Consider the following 20102-nt stretch of genomic DNA (forward strand, 5'->3'; position numbering starts at 1 on the left):
TTCGTGAGTTTGAGCCCCTCGTTGGGCTCTGTGCTGACAGCTCGGAGCCTGGAGCCTGCTTTGGATTCTGTGTCTCCCTCTCTCTCTGCTCCTCCCCTGCTTGCACTCTGTCTCTCTCTCTCTCTCTCTCTCAAAAATAAACATTAAAAAAAATTAAAACAAAGAATTATTTCACAGAGTTGAGTTTTTTAAATGAAATGCCATTTTTGTCGCTGAATCACATTTACAAAATTGCAAGTTGCATTCTTATTTTTTAAAAAAAGGTTTTTTTAATGTTTATTTTTGAGAGAGACAGAGTGCCACTGGGCGAGGGGCAGATTAGCAATTAAACCAACTTTTTCTTTCTTTCTTTCTTTCTTTCTTTCTTTCTTTCTTTCTTTCTTTCTTTATTTAAAAAAAAATTTTTTTTTTCAACGTTTTTTATTTATTTTGGGGACAGAGAGAGACAGAGCATGAACGGGGGAGGGGCAGAGAGAGAGGGAGACACAGAATCGGAAACAGGCTCCAGGCTCCGAGCCATCAGCCCAGAGCCTGACGCAGGGCTCGAACTCATGGACGGCGAGATCATGACCTGGCTGAAGTCGGACGCTTAGCCGACTGCGCCACCCAGGGGCCCCAAAACCAACTTTTTCAAGGTTTTAAATGGACTTTAAACTTCTGACTTAAATCTTTTGCCAATCTCATGCCCCATCTTTTGTTGGCTAAAACCTCTCCATGACTTGGGACTAGTTGATTTGGTTCTTTTTATTGTTTAATTTTTAAAATTTTGTTTCATTGTAAAGGACTTGCCCAAATTCACGCAATGCTGTATAAACTAGCGTGTAATATAGACTTATTAAAGTGAAGTTTTTCCCTGATCATATGTTTCTTATTAGATTGTTAAATTCTCAGGCCCAGCTAGATACTCTTATTAAAAATGCAGGTAGTAGTTTCCTTTTGTAGTACAAAATATACTGTCATTTGAAGATTTTGGTGGTGGTGTTTTTTTTTTTTAAAGTTCCAGCTGATAATACTGGATTGATTTCTTCCAAAGGAACTATTGACTTAGTTATTGGTAAATCTTTCAAATACTATTTGCAGTGAAATAGCTATGTATTTGCATTGACTTCTAATTGTTCCATTCTTGAAAACCAGGTTTTTCCATTTAGAAGTGCTGTGTTAGGAGTAAGGAATCAATCTTTTATGGTGTCTTTTTGTAGGATTATTTGCTTCATGATCGAAGATGATTTGTATAAATTACATGTTCAAGCAAAGACTTTTTTCCCCTTATAAAAAAAGAATGGATAGTGAATGTTGGGGGGATGGGCTTTCCTCTTCTTAGTTTGTATTGAGATATCACTATGCCTCTATATTCTTGATGCTATAGTGGCAACAAAACAAAATCATTCCTCTCATGGAGCTTGTATTGTAGCTAGGAGGAACAGTCGGTAAACAAAGAGTTTTGTTCATATGCTTTGTTTTTTAGATTTCCCTTAACATAATACTCTGTAGGTCCATCCATGTCGTTGCAAATGGCAAGATTTCATTTCTTTATGACTGAGTAATATTCCATTGTATGTGTATTTGTATATATCCTATCTTTATCTACTCATCTATCAATGGATACTTACAGTGCTTCACATTTTGGCTATTGTAAATAATGCTGCAGTGAATACAGGGGTGCATGTGTCTCTTTGAATTTGTGTTTTCATCTTCTTCCGATAAATATCCAGAAGTGGAATTCTGGATTGTATAGTAGTTCTGTTTTTAATTTTTTGAGGAACCTTCATACTGTTTTCCATCGTGGCTGCACCAGTTACATTTCCACCAACAGTTATGAGGGTTCCCTTTTCTCCACTTTTTAGTATGATGTGATCCCACTTGTTTACTTTAGCTCTTGTTGCCCTTGCCTGAGGAGACTAGTCTGAAAAACTTGCTAAGAACAATGTTAAAGAGTTTATTGCCTATGTTTTCTTAAAGGAGTTTTATGGCATCAAGTCTTACATTCAAGTCTTTAATCCATTTTGAATTTATTTTTGTATATGGTGTAAGATAGTGGGTCCAGTTTCATTTTTCTGCATGCAGCTGTCCAGTTTTCCCAATGCCATTTATTGGAGAGACTGTCTTTTCCCATTGTTTATTCTTGTCTCATTGATTAATTGACCATATATGCATGGGTTTATTGTTAGGCTTTCTATTCTATTCCATTGATCTGTCTGTTTTTGTGCCAATACCATACTGTTTTAATTACTATAGCTTTGTAGTCTAGTGTGAAATCAGGGAGCATGATACCTCCAGCTTTGTTGTTCTTTCTCAGGATTGCTTTGGCTGTGCAGGGTCTTTTGTGGGTCCATACAAATTTTAGGATTCTTTGTTCTAGTTCTGTGAAAAATGTGGTTGGTATTTTGATGTAGGGTGCATTAATTATAGATTGCTTTGAGTAGTACAAACATGAACACAATATATCTTTCCATTTATTTGTGTTGTCTTCAGTTTCTTTCATCAAGGTCTTACACTTTTCAGAGTCTCCCGCTTTTTCTGAGGTAATTTCATTGCTTTTTAGTGCAAGGGAGTGTAACTAAGATTGCTCAGTCTTGCTAATTGTTAGCATTTCTGGGAAAAGGTTTAGTAGAGAAAGTTGAAATATTTGGGTACAGTTTGTATTATCTGTGAATTTCAATCATCTATTTTATCCTTGTCTTCCACTAATATGGATTGAATTTGAGAGTAGATGAGAGCAAATATTTAAAATTTTCTGGATTCTTTAGCATCTTAAAGAAAATCCTTGTGCACTTCTAAAAATTTAATCTTGAGGAAATGAAAAAATAATCTTTGGTAGACTAATACTTCACTATACTCTTTTTGATAATTTTGACAGTGTTCTTAGTGTGTAATGCTTTTTATAAAATATAAAAAGCTTTCAAATTATATATTGAGATTTCTATCTTAGAATTTTATATATGAGCTTAGGTAGCAAAATACTAATGCAGTATAAATCAACAGGATACCACTTGTTTTTCCAGTAGTGAAAAAGTTCACACTGTTAACTTCTCTAACAACGCTCAGATTTCCAGACATGTTGTCGGGTAGTGTAAGATTGAGCAAATTAAGCAGATACAGAAATTTTTTGGCTTGTAGTTTGTAGTAGATCTTAGGTAATCTTAGAATTCTAGTCAATGTTATTAAGTCTGCCACTTGAGCCAAGTAAAGGAGCACCTACTTAACAGGCCTTTTTAAAATCATTATTTCAAAAATAACTCACCATAGACAAATTTACACAAATAATGCTGTTTAGGATAAGACACTAACAATGTCATTTGGTTTTCAAATGTGTATAAATACAAATAAGGTGTAAATATATTTACATCATAGCAGACTACCAGTTATTCTCAGGCACATTGCTTTATGCAGTGATGAGGAAAAGCAAAAATTGCTTTCTGGGAAAATCGCATATATATCAAGGTATAGAACATTGGAAGTTGAAATCATAATGTGAGATAATGCAATCTAAAACATTTCATCATGACTTACCTAAAAACTAAATAGTATAATAGTTACCTTTATACTTCCTTTATATTTATTTATTTAAAAAAATTTTTTTAATATTTATTTATTTTTGAGAGACAGAGCATGAGCAGGGGAGGGGCAGAGAGAGAAGGAGACACAGAATCCAAAGCAGGCTCCAGGCTCTGAGGTGTCAGCACAGAGCCTGACATGGGGCTCAAACCCACGAACTGTGAGATCATGACCTGAGCCACAGTCAGACGCTCAACTGACTGAGCCACCTAGGCACCCCCCTATACTTTCCTTTTTATTTTATTTTATTTTTTTTTAATTTTTTTTTTCAACGTTTTTTATTTATTTTTGGGACAGAGAGAGACAGAGCATGAATGGGGGAGGGGCAGAGAGAGGGAGACACAGAATCGGAAACAGGCTCCAGGCTCCGAGCCATCAGCCCAGAGCCTGACGCGGGGCTCGAACTCACAGACCGCGAGATCGTGACCTGGCTGAAGTTGGACGCTTAACCGACTGCGCCACCCAGGCGCCCCTATACTTTCCTTTTTAAAAAGATATTGCTAAATGTTTGGAAAACATTTGTAAGGGATGTCTTTATTAATTAATATATCAGGTTGTATTCTGGATTCTTGATCTATTCATGAATGCTTAATTTCTTATCTATAAGTACATTTTTTCTTTAATTTTAATTGCAGTTTAAAATAATATTCTTGAAAGTAGGGAATTTTTTAGTGATCTTCAGAAATAGAATCTAAGCTTTTAGCGGCAAGCATTGGAACTAAAAGGTTTCAGTTAAGCTTTGATTCTACATGGAATTTAAAAAAGATGAGATGGGGTGCCTGGCTAGCTCAGTCACTGTAGCGTGCAACTCTTGATCCAGGGGTTGTGATTTCAAGCCTCATGTTGGGTGTAGAGCCTACTAAAATAAACAAACAAAAATATTTTAAAAAATTTTAAATGATGGGATGGGTTTTTCTTTAATGACGATTTTTATTATCTGGCCAGTAATCCAATATGAAAAATGAATATTTAACTCAACTAAATTAGTAAAGAGTACAGATTTCTAAGACGGGGTGGTTATGGGATATTTTCCTTAAAACAGTATATTTAGTAGATAAGAGCCATTTGGTTTTATGCGATGTATTTTTTGTAATATATCCGATACGTGTTTTTTCTAACCTATTATATGTAATAGATTCCTTGTTTTTAAACTTACTCTTTTATTCTTCTGTAAAAGTTCTTAAATGTTATGAACTTGCCCAGAGCCAAGTATTTATTTGAAGATACTTATTATGGTAAATAGGTATCCCTTGAAGGCTGAACGTTAAACATTAACTCTCTTTCAGCTTTATTGAGCTCAAACCTTTGGGTTTCTCTGTCTTCCACCAGAACTGCTACTTGAAACTTAGTTTCTACGTTTGATGCAAGATATGTGAAGTTATTCGATCATATTTTGCAATGCCTTGTTAAGAAGACAGGATATAGGGAATGTTTTTAAAATTTATAATTATACTATAAATGCTTTGAAGTGTTTTCTTTTAAACTGATAGGTTATAAACCTTTTTATTTAAAAGTAATATTTCTTGACTTTTTTTAACTTGGACTAAAATTATACTACTTTACCTGTCACTACTTTGGATTTTAATTGCCATACATCAGACTGCTTAAAACTATTCCTTATTATTACAGTTTCCTCTTGTACTGATTGAGGTTGTACATATTCTATAAAATATGTTTAAGATGGTTTCTTCACATTAGATGGCACTTTAAACAAAAAATATCAAATGCAGTTTATTTGATCTTGAAGGTGAATGAATTGCAAGGACTGATGTACGCATTACAAATAAGCTGTTGGGCATAGTATTGAAGAGCTATGTTTTAAATAATAGCTCTTCTTTTTTTATAGCTATAAACAAGTTATGTATAAATGTTGGTGGTAGCAGAGCATTAAAATAATAAAACTTGTTTGTGATAAACTCCATCCTTGGTTCTCTATCCTAAATTGTAACTGAATGATAATAAAGTGCTATTCATCTGCAGGTGCATTGCTTCTACTTAGTTAAAAGATGGTTGAAAGGACAGGAATTAGTAGCATGTTGTATTAGCCTTTTGTAGTGTATTTTGTCCTAAGCATCTTAATTTCCCTGTTTTGAATGCTAAGTAGCAAGGGTCTTGGTTTAGAACTAATACCCATCATGCATGTAAACGGTATGAAAGAGCTGCTTAGTAAGTTAACACAAAGTGTTCTTGTGTCAGTCCTTGTGGAAATAGATACAATACAAACATTACAGCTGAACTCACGGCAAACTCCATTAAGTAAAAACCTGGCCTCATTGTTCAAGAAAAAGTTTGAATAGAATGCAAGCTCATTTTGTTGAATGTAATGTCAGGCTTTTAGGGACTGTATTGAGGGATAAGGTTTTGTTAAGTTGAGACCAATTCATTAAGTTTTATTGCCTGGTGAGAAGCAGTAATACTTTATTGTAAGACTTCATCAAATATTCATGGTTAAAGAGAAGTAGTAAATGTATTCAATCAAGTGGTCTTTTGGGGTTTTGAAAGGGATTATGAAGTCTGCTCAGCTGATAGTTTTAACATTCATTGAGGTTGTTTAACAAGGGTAATTTTAGTCTCTGAGTTTAATTTTGTTGTCCAGGCTTGTCTCTTTCTACTGTCACAAATCCAAGTCTATAAAATTTGTGTCACATTATAGGGATGAGTGGATAATCTATCCATTCATATAAATTATGTATGTCCTAAGTGGGCATATTTTTTAAATTGTCGTCTTAATATTGAGTTTAGTGTATGAAGGAGTTACGACCTACTTGTTAATGTAAGTTTGCTGTTCGTTTGGTCAGACTGTAGCCTCCCCTTACTACTGCTTGTGATCTTGGATAATATGGTCTCCTTGACACACATAAAATAATAAGCGGTTTTTTGTTTGGGCCAGTTCCAATTGTCCTGAAGGGATATGGTCAGCATTTTCTATATAATGTTAGGAATTTCAGTAGCATTGCCCTCATTCTTGCACCTGATTTCAGGCTACCTGCCTCTTCTTTTTTACTTCTTTATTATACTTATGTTCATCTCCGATTTGTGTGGTAGTAGTCTCTTGTGTACATGAAACTCATCCTTTCTCATTTCTCCATGTGTTTTCTTCTTTAGTTTAACTGGGAACTTCATTTTTGTGATTTTTGTGGGTTTTGTCCATTTCAAAGAAATTAAGTATAATCAACTAAAAGTCAAATTTGTTATTAATGTTTTCTTATGTCCTTTAACCTCTGTTCCTTAGGCAGACGATGTTGAGGGCAAAATTAGACAAATCATCCCACCTGGATTTTGTACAAACACGAATGACTTTCTCTCTTTGCTGGAAAAAGAAGTCGATTTCAAGCCATTTGGAACCTTACTTCATACATACTCTGTTCTCAGTCCAACAGGAGGGGAAAACTTCACCTTTCAGATATACAAGGTAAAGATAAATCTAAATATTTCTTGGGTGAAAGTACTTCATTTGCCTGAAACCGGTGTGCTGTTTTGTTGTGTTATTTTCAGTGACTCATTCTAAGTTCAGGAAACAAGTTTCAGTCAGCATTAAAAACAAAGATCTATTTTGTGTGTGTGTCTGTGTACACATCTTAATCTGAGACTTCTAAACATTTTCCCACAGGATAGTTTTGTGTTCTGCAGACTTTCACTTACCTCTGTGATGAGTTTCACCTGACTTTTCCTGGCTTTTTCCCTAGGCTGACATGACATGTAGAGGCTTTCGAGAATATCATGAAAGGCTTCAGACCTTTTTGATGTGGTTTATTGAAACTGCTAGCTTTATTGACGTGGATGATGAAAGATGGCACTACTTTCTAGTGTAAGTACAGTTCTAAAGCAACAGTAGACCTTATTACCTCCACAAAGCCAGCATTTTAATTGTGGCGGCCCAATTATTGGGACAGTATAATGATATTTTTCCCAGGAAAGAAAAACTATTGTTTATGAGGCTTGAGTTTTCCTTCATTATGCTTTCGGAGACCTTGAGAATAGAGCTGAATTAAATGCTGTTGTCCGTTAGGGCCCTGAATGTAGGCTTAAACAGTAAAATGAGCTTTGCCTGTGTTTTCTTTTACTTGCCACCTATTCATCTTTATAATAGGCAAGTGCACTGAAGTGATGTAAAGAGGTCTGATTTATCCAAGTTGCTGCACACCAATTAAGTGAATTGTACATTCAGAACATAGCAGGTGTACCCATTGGGCCCTCACAGAGTAGCTTGCTGACACTGAAAATTCAGTCGGAGAATGGAAAAGAAAATGGACACTGCATGGGAGCGCGACTGTAATTGACCTGCTTGGCTTTCTGTTTTATCTGCAGATTTGAGAAGTATAATAAGGATGGAGCTACGCTCTTTGCGACCGTAGGCTACATGACAGTCTATAATTACTATGTGTACCCAGACAAAACCCGGCCACGTGTAAGGTAATTGGCGGTATAACACGTGCCTTGTCTTTTATTTCAGAAGAAGGAACTGCTGAAGTTTCCAATACTTGTTATAATAGTGTTGATTTGTTTAAAAAAATCACCATTATTCATTGGCTATGTACTGATTTATTTCATTGTTCCCATTGAAACAGTGTGGAAGATTAAACCAATTTTGCGTATCTTGATAATTTTTGGATTTCTGGAAGGTTGATTGAAAAAAACCACGCTAACTTTAAAATGTTCTTAATGCTATAGTGATTTGCAATTCTTAAACGGATCATGTTATGATATTTTAATTTTAAAATCATTTCTTTACTGTAGTCAGATGCTGATACTGACTCCATTTCAAGGTCAAGGCCATGGTGCTCAACTTCTTGAAACAGTTCATAGATACTACATTGCATCTCCTTCTGTTCTTGATATTACAGGTATGTGAAATTTGATTTGTTACTGAAAGAGCCTTTCTAAAGAATCTGTTCTTTACTGATTAATTTTATTTTTGTCAAAAAATAACTATTCTGGTTTTTTAAAATTGTTTTTAATGCTTATTTATTTTTGAGGGGGTCGAGGGAGACAGAGAATCCAAAGCAGGATCCATTCTGTCAGTGCAAAGCCTGACATAGGGCTCGAGCCCACAAACCGTAAGATCGTGACCTGAGTTGAAGTCTGATGCTCAACCAGCTGAGCCACCCAGGCATCACAAAAATAACTATTCTGTTTTATTTATGTATTTATTTATGTATTTACATATTTATTTATTTATTTATGTTTATTCATTTTTGAGACAGAGCATGAATGGGGGAAGGTCAGAGAGAAAGGGAGACACAGAATCCGAAACAGGCTCCAGGCTCTGAGCTGTCAGCACAGAGCCCGATGCGGGGCTCGAACTCACGGACCGCAAGATTGTGACCTGAGCCGAAGTCGGACACCCAACCGACTGAGCCACCCAGGCGCCCCACCTATTCTGTTTTAAATAGCAGCATTCTCTTGGGGTCTTTTTGGAACTGTGTGAAGATGGCTTATGGTTACATTTTAAATTATACACCTTTGGTGGGATTGGATTATATATCTAAGTAAAGTGCTTTATGAATTGAACAACTTGAAGATAATGAACTGAATATATATTGGGAAATTGTGATCAGGCATAAGTACTTTGTAAGTGTGGTATGATTTTAGTTGTTCATTTCATTTGCCCAACCATTGCATTGCTCACAGGCCCTGCTCTAATTTTCATGTAGAGGAAGAATATTCTGAGCCTCACGAAGAAAGAAAAACCTAGGCAAATCGTTCCTGAATAGAATACACTTTCTTTTTAAATGTTTATTTATTTTTGAGAGAGAGCATGAGAGTGAAGGGGCTGGGGGGAGGACAGAAGATCTGAAGCTGGCTCTGCATTAACAGAAGCGAGCCCTATGCAGGGCTCAAACTCATGAACCATGAGATCATAGCCTGAGCCAAACGAAGTCAGATAGTTAACCAACTGAGCCATCCAGGTGCCCCTAGAATACACATTTAAAAAAAATGTTTTTTAATGTTTTATTTATTTTAGAGACTGAGTAAGAGTGGGGGAGAGGCAGAGAGAGAGAGGGAGACACAGAATCCATGAAGCAAGCTCCAGGCTCCGAGCTGTTAGCACAGAGCCCAACACAGGGCTTGAACCCATGAACCACAAGATCATGACCTGAGCTGAAGTTGGATGCCCAACCGACTGAGCCACCCAGGAGCCCAGAGAATACACATTTCTTAAAACATGTGTTTTATATTCCTAAAATGCACACCTTCACAACAGTAGTTTATAAGGTGAAATGCAGGCTTATTTGTTTTGGATACATCTTTCATTATGAATTAGCCAGAGTCATCATTAGATGGGGTTACAGATGATAGTGTGTAACATGTGAACTACTAAAGAACTGAGTGGCTGGAACATTTATGTTATTGTTATTTTCTTCTCCCTGAGTAACACTGTTTCAGATTTGTTACTCCTACAGTTGCTGATTAAACTGAAAGTCACCCCCCTGCCTTTTTTTTCATGAAAAATACTATAGCAGATATTCACATCCAAATTAGGTCTTACATTTTATTAATTCTATAATAGTTGGAGTACATTTTTGTTTTTGAAGCTGTAGTACCTAACACATACTAAAATGTTAGTTTTTTTTTAAAAAAAACCTGTTTTGGAATTTTATCAATTTGTTTAAAGATACCAAAAAAAAAAAAGTACTGGATGTGGGACCAACAAAAATATAAGTAGGCTCTTGGAAGAAAAAAAAAAAAAAAATATATATATATATATATACACACACACACGCATACATACACACACACACACACACACACACACACACACACACACACACAGAGGCTAATAGGCAGATTAGTAGTTTTTCATGTAATGTAGGGGTTTTACTTGTCCAGAGTAAACAAAATTAAAGTTACTGCAAAACAGATTCTGAATTGATCCTGTAGATTAATAAAAAACTAGAGGGAAAGCATTTGCTTTTAAAAGGGAGTTCCATATTTAAATAATCTTTTCATCTGACTTTTGTGCTACTGTGAAATGGTTTGGAAATTTGGAAGATAAAGAAGTAACTGCTTAAGTTAGTTTGTATCAAAAGTTATAAATTGTTTAAGTGATACCTTCACTGGCTAAGTGAAAAATTGCAGGGACAATAAAAATGATGACACTTGTTAAATAAGCTGAAAATTATTTGGCTTCTGTTTACTCTATAGAGCTTAGACTTGGTGCTAAACGAAGGGACTTTTTTGGTGATTTTAATCTGGAGACTTAGAGTTCACATAAGTAGTCTTTGTCTTCTCTAGTGGGTAATGTGCCAGCAGGGGTTGTTTCTATGAAGCCTCTTAACCATTTTCTTCTGTCTACTCCAACCAATAAAGTCCTTGATACTTAGCACCAATTAGCAGATAAAGAATTTTATTTCTTAAATCTCAGTGAAGAGTCATCAATAGTGTAGCCTTTATTCATTGCAAACTGAAGTCTCCAGAGAGAAAAGGCTAAACGTGCTAAAGGACTTCTGAATTTGAAAACTAGGTATCAGCTTTTATTTTCAGCGTTAACAGTTCTCAGCATTATAAATTACTAAAAATGCCTTATCAGCTGTTCTCATTAAGACATTTCTTTTAGATTTCCATACCCAGTCTTTTTTAAAAAAGAAAACATAATTTTCCACTTTTTAGTCATTTTCGTTGCCTGTTTCTCCATTATTTTGTATATATATTTTTACCTTTGTTGATCTTTAGTAGATTCTTGATCTTCCTTTGCAACCCTGAATATTCTTTATATTGAGATGGCCTTTTGCTTACTTGATTTACAGCCTGATATGGTAATAATTAAGTTAACATTGATGGGCCTATGTTGCAGGATAGACAGGTGGTTGTGGTGTAATTGCCACTCATTTTCTTTTTTTTTAGCACTTAATTTTAAAGCAAAATATTGGAAGATAGTTCTTTATATCATCTGTACCTTCCTGTTCAGGATGTCATTATCTTAAGATATAAAGCATTTGAATACACCTCAGTTGTATGACCTTATAAATATAATCAGTGATTTATTTCTTCTAAAGTTCTGAAGAGAATTGAATTTAGCAATAGAAATTGATCTTGCAGGGGCGCCTGGGTGGCTCAGTCGGTTAAGCGTCCAACTTCAGCTCAGGTCACGATCTCGCGTTCCGTGAGTTCGAGCCCCGCGTCGGGCTCTGGGCTGATGGCTCGGAGCCTGGAGCCTGCTTCCATTTCTGTGTCTCCCTCTCTCTCTGCCCCTCCCCCGTTCATGCTCTCTCTCTGTCTCAAAAATAAATAAACGTTAAAAAAAAAATTAAAAAAAAAAAAAGAAATTGATCTTGGGCTGGAATATATATCAGTATTACTAATCTGTCAGTAGTGTATTAAGAGCTAATTATAACTGTCCTTTAAATGTCCCTTTATAGTACTGGAATAGAATATTTTAGAATATTATCTGTAAAATTTTTATACTTAGGTGATTTGTGTTATCTGATTTCATATGGTTTTTTATCTCTAATATAACATTAATATGGAGAGGTTTTTATTATTTTTTTTTTAATGCTTATTTTTGAGAGCGAGTACACACACACGGGGCAGAAAGAGGGAGACAGAGAATCCGAAGCAGGCTTAGAGCTCTGGGCTGCCAACACAGGGCCCAAACCCACAAACTGTGAGATCATGACCTTGGATGTTCAACTGACTGAGCCATCCAGGCGCCCCTGGAAAATTTTTCTTTTTAATTTTTTTTTTAATGTTTATTTTGGAAGGAGAGACAGAGCATGAGCGGAGGAGGGGCAGAGAGACAGAGAGGGAGACACAGAATCCAAAGCAAGCTCCAGGCTCTGAGCTGTCAGGACAAAGCCTGACGCAGGGCTCAAACTCACGGCTCAAACTCACGAACAGTGAAATCATGACCTGAGCCCAAGTCAGAAGCTTAACCGACTGAGCCACCCAGGCACCCCTGGAGAGATTTTTAAAAAATGATAGAAGAGCACTTATGTTGTTAGATAATGTATTTAATTTGGAAAAAACTCAATTTTTGATTTTGAATGTGACTGTAGATTTAAACTCAAGCAAATTTCATCTTTTAAATGTGTTGCTTTTCTTTGTAGCAGAGAAACAAAGGAATTGAAAGATGTCACAGATTACTGAGTGTCACCATTTTAAGTTCATTTTCAGTCTGACATTTTTGGTTAAAGTTCTTACAGATTGAAATGGTGACTTGGCTCCTTATATTGTCAGTCTATCACAGCTTATGTAAAACTAAATGGAAATTTTTTGTCTTTTTCTGAATTACGAGAAAATTTCTGATAGGAATGTAGTATGAGTTTTTAGATTTTTCTCAACTGTAATTCTATTTTCTATGTTTTTCCTAATATTCTGAGGTTATAGAGGTTACTTAAGATCTCACTCATACTAAATTTTATTTTATTTTATTTTATTTTATTTTATATTTTATTTTATTTTATTTTATTTTATTTTATTTTATTTTATTTTATTTTATTTTATTTTATTTTATTTTATTTTATTTTATTTTATTTTATTTTTTTAACGTTTATTTTTGAGACAGAGACAGAGCATGAATGGGGGAGGGTCAGAGAGAGGGAGACACAGAATCCGAAACAGGCTCCGGGTTCTGAGCTGTCAGCACAGGGGCCCGATGCGGGGCTCGAACTCACGGACCGCAAGATTGTGACCTGAGCCGAAGTCGGCGCTCAACCGACTGAGCCACCCAGGCACCCCCTAAATTTTATTTTGAATTAACATTAGCAAAAACAGTTTTTTTCTAAACAGATTAGAAGAGGTAGACTTGAAAAAATTGACATTAAATAAGTTTGAACCTCATCTGTTAGTACTGAAATTTTTTAAAGAGATGCTTGCTTGAGAGTATGTTATTTAGTAGAGGTTTAATTAAAGCAATTTTATTGAGGTATGATTTGCATACCATAAAATTCACCCATTTTAGGCATACAGTTCAGTGAGTTTTAGTGTATCTGCCTAGTTTTACAGCCATCACCACAGTCCTGTTTTAGAATATTTCTATCACAGTTAAAAGACCCCACATGTCCATTTGCAGTCAGTCCCTGTTCCCAGTCTCTTAAATGAGGTCTGTGATCCATTTTGAGTTAATTTTTGTATATTATATAAGTTTCTAAATTCATCCTTTTACATATGGCTATCCAGTTGATGCAGTGCCATTTGTTAAAAAGACTTTTTTTTCCTCCATTGAATTGCCTTGGTACCTATGTTGAAAATCAGTTGATCATAAATGGGAAGTTATTTCTAGATTCTGAGGCTCAATGTATATCTGTCCTTATGCCAGTATCATACTGTCTTGATTAGTTTACTATAGCTTTATGTTGAGTTTTTTTTTTTTTTTATTATGTGAAATTTAATCCACCAAATATGTACATTGAGTTTGTGGAGTGTGGTTTTCCTGGGTGCTGCAGAAGTTTCTTGAAATGATCAAGGAGTAGGGTTAAAAATGGATACTGGCCCTGCCCAGGTAGCTAGGAATGGGGTAGGGAAGGGCAGAGAGAGGAAGCCTCAATTAGAGGGGATTGGCTGGGACAACCATGACCTTTAAGGACCTGGAGTATAGCCTCTGTGAGTGAGCCCCCAGACAACACAGTCTGGGGCTGGTGTTGCAAGTTTATTAGTAGCTGACCCCAGCACAACCGCCCCATAAGGTGCAATCTACCTGACAAATGAAAACTTCTTAACCCGTTTCCTATACACTCCTTCTACCCCCCAACAGAGGTTTAAATTCTTAAAACAGAACCACTCTAATGGTTACATAGGAAACACAGTCATCATCTTTTTGTCTCAAGGATAGCAGCTGTTCCCTCTCCAGCTAGCCCCCCAGCTCGCCTTTTCCCCCAATTATTTATGTGTTAAGATGATGAAGAGGAGGACCCAGGCCACAGGGAGACTCCTAGTTCTGAGGGGCTGCTTCAGTGGTGCCAGGGCATAGAGTGGGCAAGACATAGCAGATATCCTGGCAAAAGGGCCCAGTTGCCTGGTATTTCCTCCAACAGGTCTTGCTTACTTATTAGGGTAAGGGATTGCATTTGTTTTCCTGATAAAGTTGCATCCTCTTTTGCTCTTCTTGCCTCTTCTTTCTTCCTAGTGACCTGCTGCACTCCTTTCTGCTCTTTCTGATTGATCTCCGGCCAGGTGAGGTCAGCCTTGGCCTAGTCTGTCTTCCCAATAAATGCATTTTAATGTGATGCTTTTTTGCTTTCTCCCTGTCTTCTTTTTCTTTCCTTGAAAGCTCCTTGGGCTTGTCCAGATACACTTGTGTGACCTTTCTAATTATCTGTGCCACCCAGTTGTGGTTCTTGATGTTGATGAGCCCTTCCACACCTTTGCTGGTGGTCATCTTCATCATCCTTACTCTCTTCTGAGGCTAGAGATTTCTTCTTCTTTTTGGAGTCACCTGTAGCCTCATCACCTTCTTATCTTGCTTCTCCTCTTCCCTGGCCTTTTGCTTTCCAGCCTAAAGCTGTGCATCATTCTCCTTGGGGCTCATGTACTGCTGGCTAGGCCTTTGTGGCCTCCCTTTCTCTCTTAAGTATCATGGCTCCAGCAACAGCAGTACCTCAGCCTTTATATTGAGTTTTGAAATCAGAAAGTGAAATTTCTCTAGTCATGTTCTTTTCCAAAATTGTTTCGGTTATATAGGATCCCTTGTGTTTTCATAGAAATTTCTATTTCTGTTTTCTACTTACTTGATTTCCACTTTAACTTTTATTATTTTCTTCTTATTTGGGTTCAATTTGCTCTTATTCTAATGAAGACTGAAACTTAGGTTTTTTATTTGATTTGATGTCTTTTCTAATGCAGAAGTTTAAATATATAAATACTTTCATATTTATATACAACATGTATTTTCATAAGTTATGCTTTTATTCAGTTCAAAATACCTGTTTTTTAATTTTTTTTTTTTTTTTTTTTTAATTTGTGAGAGAGAGAGGCAGCATGAGGACGGGAGGGGCAGAGAGAGAGGGAGACACAGAATCTGAAGCAGGCTCCAGGCTCTGAGCTGTCAGCACAGAACCCAGCGTGGGGCTCAAACTTGTGAACCACAAGATCATGACCTCAGCCAAACTGAGCCCCCCAGGCGCCCCATCTTTTTCTTTTTTTTTTTAAGTAAACTCTATACCCAGTGTGGGGCTTGAACTCATAACCATGAGATCAAGAGTCGCATGGTTTACCTACTGAGCCAGCCAGGCGCCCAGTTCAAAATCTCTTCCAATAGCATTTTGGTCCATGGGTTATTCAGAAGTATGTTGTTTAATTTCTAAATATCATAGATTTCCCAAATTTACTTCTGTTGTTGATATCTAATTCTATTGTTGTTAGAGAACATACTTTGTAACTTCAGTTCTTTTTCATTTATTGAATTTTAATTTATACTTTACCTTAGGGTCCCTAAACTCTTTCTTTAAAATGTGAAGCAATAAATACCTTATGTTTTGCAAGCCATGTATGTTCTCTGTAACCATGGTGAGATTTGGTCCATGGGCCATTGTTTACTAATTTTTTGCCCAACATGTGGTCTTGCTGGAGAATGTTCCATGTGTGCTTGAAAGGAATGTGTATTCTGCTGTTGTTGGGTGAAATGATACCTAACTACCAGATAGGTCAAGTTAGTTGATAGAGTTCTTCACGCCTTCTCTATATTTGCTGATTTTCTGTCTAGTTGTTCTGTCCGTTATTGGGTAGCATTGAAATTTCCAACTATTTTTATTGAATTATCTATTTCTTCCTTAATTCTGTCAGCTTTTATTTTATGTATTTTGGGCCTCTGTTGTTGTCTATGTGTTTATAATTGTTAACATCTTCATGAATTAATTTGTCATTATAAAATGTGCCCTTTTTTCTCGTTTTTTTTTTTTTGTCTTAAACTGTTTTTTCCCAATTGTTTTTTATTTTAGTAATGCTTAAACTCATCCTTTGACTTTCAGCTTTCGAATCCAGAATGTTTCTGTTGTAGATAGCATATCGTTGATCTTTTTTTATCCAGTCTGACAATCTCTGCTTCGTTATTGGAATGTTTAATGTATCTAGATTTAATGTAATTATTGCTGTGGTTAGAATTATGCCTTCCATTTGCTACTTGTTTTCTAAATGTTGCTTTTTGTTGTTCTTCTTTTGTTTCTTTTTTGCTACCTTTTTGTTTAAGTTTATTTTGAGAGAGAGGTAAGAGTGCCTGCCCACAAGCGGGGGAGGGGCAGAGAGAAGGAGAGAGAATCCCAAGCAGGTTCCTCACCATCAGCACAGAGCCCAGTGTGGGGCTCAAACTCAAGAACTGTGAGATCACGACCTGAGTCAAGATTTTAAGAGTCAGATGCTTAACCAACTGAGCCACCCAGGCACCCCATTGACATATATATTACATCCTTGTATATTAGAAACCAGACGTTGGTTTTATAATTATTTTTTCGTGTAATTTTTTTTTAAACCAGTTGAGAGGAGAAAAGAGAAAAAAATTATACCAACTTTTATATTTCATAATTATCAGGGTTCTTTTCTTCATATAGATTTGACGTATCATGTTCTTTTAATCTAAAGAACTTTTTTTTAGTATTTCTTGTACGGTCTGTTAGCAACACTTTCTCTTTCCTTTTCTGAGAATATCTTTATTTCACCTTCATTTTGAAGGATATTTCTGGATATAGAATTCTTTAACAGTTATTTTTCCTTCAGTACTTTGCATGTATCACCCCACTGACTTCTGGCCATCTATGGTTTCTGTTGAGTTGTTTTCCTCTTACTGCTTTCAGGATTTTCTTTTTGTCTCTGGCTTTTGACAGTCTGTACTTCAGTTGTTTTGTTCACTGTTAATTTCATCATCTGTGTACATTCCTAATAGACCATAATTTCATACCAAACTGATACAGTGACAGAATTTCACTTACCATTTTTAAGCCATTGTCATATAATAATTAATTAATGATTACATGGATACGATGTTAATGTCACATGGAAACATTAAGAAGGTGTTTAGTTCATATGGATTGAATGAATGGAGGATTGGATAATGACTCAGAATCATAAAACATTACCCCTTGCTCAGACTTTTTTTTTATAAACAGCTTTATTGAGATATAGTTAACATATTCTGCAATTCACTTAAAGTGTACAATTTTTAAGTGATATTTATAGTGCAGCCATTACCATAATCTAATTTTGGAGTGTTCCATTCTCCCAAAATAGAAGCCCAGTACTCATTAGCAGTCACTCCTTTCCTCATTCACCCCCTACCACCTATACCCCTCCAGCTCTAGGCAACCACTAATCTATTTTAGTCTATAGATTTGCCTATTCTTGACATTGAAGTCATATAATAATACGATGCTTCTTTCACTTGATGTGTTTTCAAGGTTCATCCTTATTATAGCATAGGTTAGTACTTCATTTCTTTTTATTGCCAAAGAATATTCCATTGTGTGGATATACCAAATTTTATTTATCCATTTATCAATTGATGTACATTTGGGTTGTTTCTACTTTTTGCCTCTTATGAATAGTGCTACTGTGAATATTTGTTTACAAGTTTTTCAATGGACCTATGTTTCATATCTCTTGGGTACATACCTAGGTGTAGAAATGGTCAAAAATCTGGTAACTATGTTTTACCTCTTGAGGAACCACCAGATTATTTTCCAAAGTGGCTGTACCATTTTACATTTCCACCAGTAGAATGAAGGTTTCAATTTCTCCACACCTTCATCAATATTTCTTATTGTCTTTTTTATTCTAGTCATTCTAGTGGACGTGGAATGGTATTTCATTGTGGTTTTGATGTGCATTTTCTTGTGGCTAATGATTTTGATTGAGCATCTTTTCATGTGGTTATTGTCCCTTTGTAGATCTTCTTGAGAAATGTGTGTTTAGATCCTTTGCCTGATTTTTAAAGAAATTTTTTAATGTTTGTTTATTTTTGAGACAGAGCTTGAGCCGGAGGAGGGGTAGAGAGAGAGGGAGACACAGAATCTGAAGCACTTTTGCCTGATTTTTAATTGAGTTCTCTTTTTCTTATTGAATTGTAAAACATTTTTATATATAAAATCTGGGTACAAGTCTCTTACCATATATATAACTTGGAAATATATGCTCCCATTCTGTAGGTTGTCTTTTCATTTTCTTAATGGTATCATTTGAGCACAAAAGTTTTAAATTTTGATATAGCCCAATTTATCTGTTTTGTTGTTATTTGTGCTTTTGGTTCTGAGAAACCATTGCCTAAGCAAAAGTCATGAAGATTTATTCCTATGTTTTATTCTAAGAATTTTATAGCTTTAACCCTTCTTTTTTTTTTAAGTTTATTTATTTTGAGTGAGAGAGAGAGAGAGGAGAAGAAAGAATCCCAAGCAGGCTCCATGCTTAGTGCAGAGCCCGACATGGGTCTTGGGGCTCTATCTCATGACTATGAGATCAAGACCTGAGCCAGTATCAAGAGTCGGATGCTTAACCAACTGAGCCACCCAGGCACCCCTAGTTTTGCCCCTTACATTTAGGTATATGGTTGATTTTGATTTATTTTTGTGTATGGTGTGAGGAAAGGGGTCCATCTTCATTCTTTGGCTTGTGGAGATCCCGTTGTCCAAGTACCATTTGTTAAAAGACCATTCTTTCCCTCACTGATTGGTTTGGTAACACTTCTCAAAAATCAGTTGACCAAAAAAAGAAAAAAAAAAATTAATTGATCATAAATGTAGAGGTTTATTTTTGACTCTCAATCCAGTTCCATTGATCTGTTCTTATGCCAGTACCGTACTGTCTTGATCACTGTAGCTTTGTAGTAATTTTTGAAATCAGGAAGTGTGAGTCTTCTAACATTTGTTCTTTTTCATGATAGTTTGGGCTAGTCTGGGTTCCTTCCATAACTGTATGAATTTTAGGATAAACTTAATTTCTGCAACTAAAAAGGCTAGCTGGGATTTTGATAGGGATTGCTTTGAATGATTTGTAGAGTATTGTTACTGTAACAGTATTAAGTCTTATGATCCATGAACTAGCTCAGAATTTAGGATTCTTTGTTTCAAGCCATTTACTGATCAGAAAGCAAGAGCTCAGAGAAGTGAGGTGACTTGCCCATGGTCCTGTATCTATGAATGACAGAACTGGGACTCAAACTGATTTTCTCTGTGTAGTCTTCTTTCTACCCATCATGTTTTGCTGTTTTCCTTGTCAACTACTTAGTCTAATGTAGATAAGAGACAAACAAAGGAAGATCTATGCTATTCAGATGCAGTGAAGAAAGGATCAAAATCATATTGTCATTTTATTCTTAAAAAAATATATATATACATATACATATATACATATATATATATATATATATATATATATATATATATATTTGCTTTTGTGGAAGCAAGATTTTTTTTTTTTTTTTAATGTTTATTTATTTTTGAGAGAGACAGAGACAGGATGCGAGTGGGTTAGGGGCAGAGAGAGAGGGAGACACAGAATCCGAAGCAGGCTCCAGGCTCCGAGCCATCAGCACAGAGCCCGATGCGGGGCTCGAACTCACAGAGCCGTGAGATCACGACCTGAGCCCAAGTCAGACGCTCAACCGACTGAGCCACCCAGGCGCCCCG

The 20102-nt window shown here is 35.9% G+C and overlaps 1 protein-coding gene and 1 pseudogene across 3 annotated transcripts in view; one reads left to right on the top strand and one right to left on the bottom strand.

Moving 5' to 3' along the window:
• Positions 1 to 20102, top strand: part of HAT1 (histone acetyltransferase 1) — a 59271-nt gene that overhangs the window by 24069 nt on the left and 15100 nt on the right. For all 3 annotated transcript variants that reach the window (XM_007074574.3, XM_007074575.2, XM_042994705.1), the window contains exons 5-8: positions 6788 to 6967; positions 7242 to 7363; positions 7864 to 7968; positions 8293 to 8399. In XM_007074574.3, coding sequence (XP_007074636.2) covers positions 6788 to 6967; positions 7242 to 7363; positions 7864 to 7968; positions 8293 to 8399 — 514 coding nt within the window. The remainder of the gene's footprint in view (positions 1 to 6787; positions 6968 to 7241; positions 7364 to 7863; positions 7969 to 8292; positions 8400 to 20102) is intronic.
• LOC102958582 lies at positions 14445 to 17749 on the bottom strand (annotated as a pseudogene).

This window comes from Panthera tigris, chromosome C1 (genome assembly GCF_018350195.1).
Source record: "Panthera tigris isolate Pti1 chromosome C1, P.tigris_Pti1_mat1.1, whole genome shotgun sequence".
Taxonomy (NCBI): Eukaryota; Metazoa; Chordata; class Mammalia; order Carnivora; family Felidae; genus Panthera; species Panthera tigris.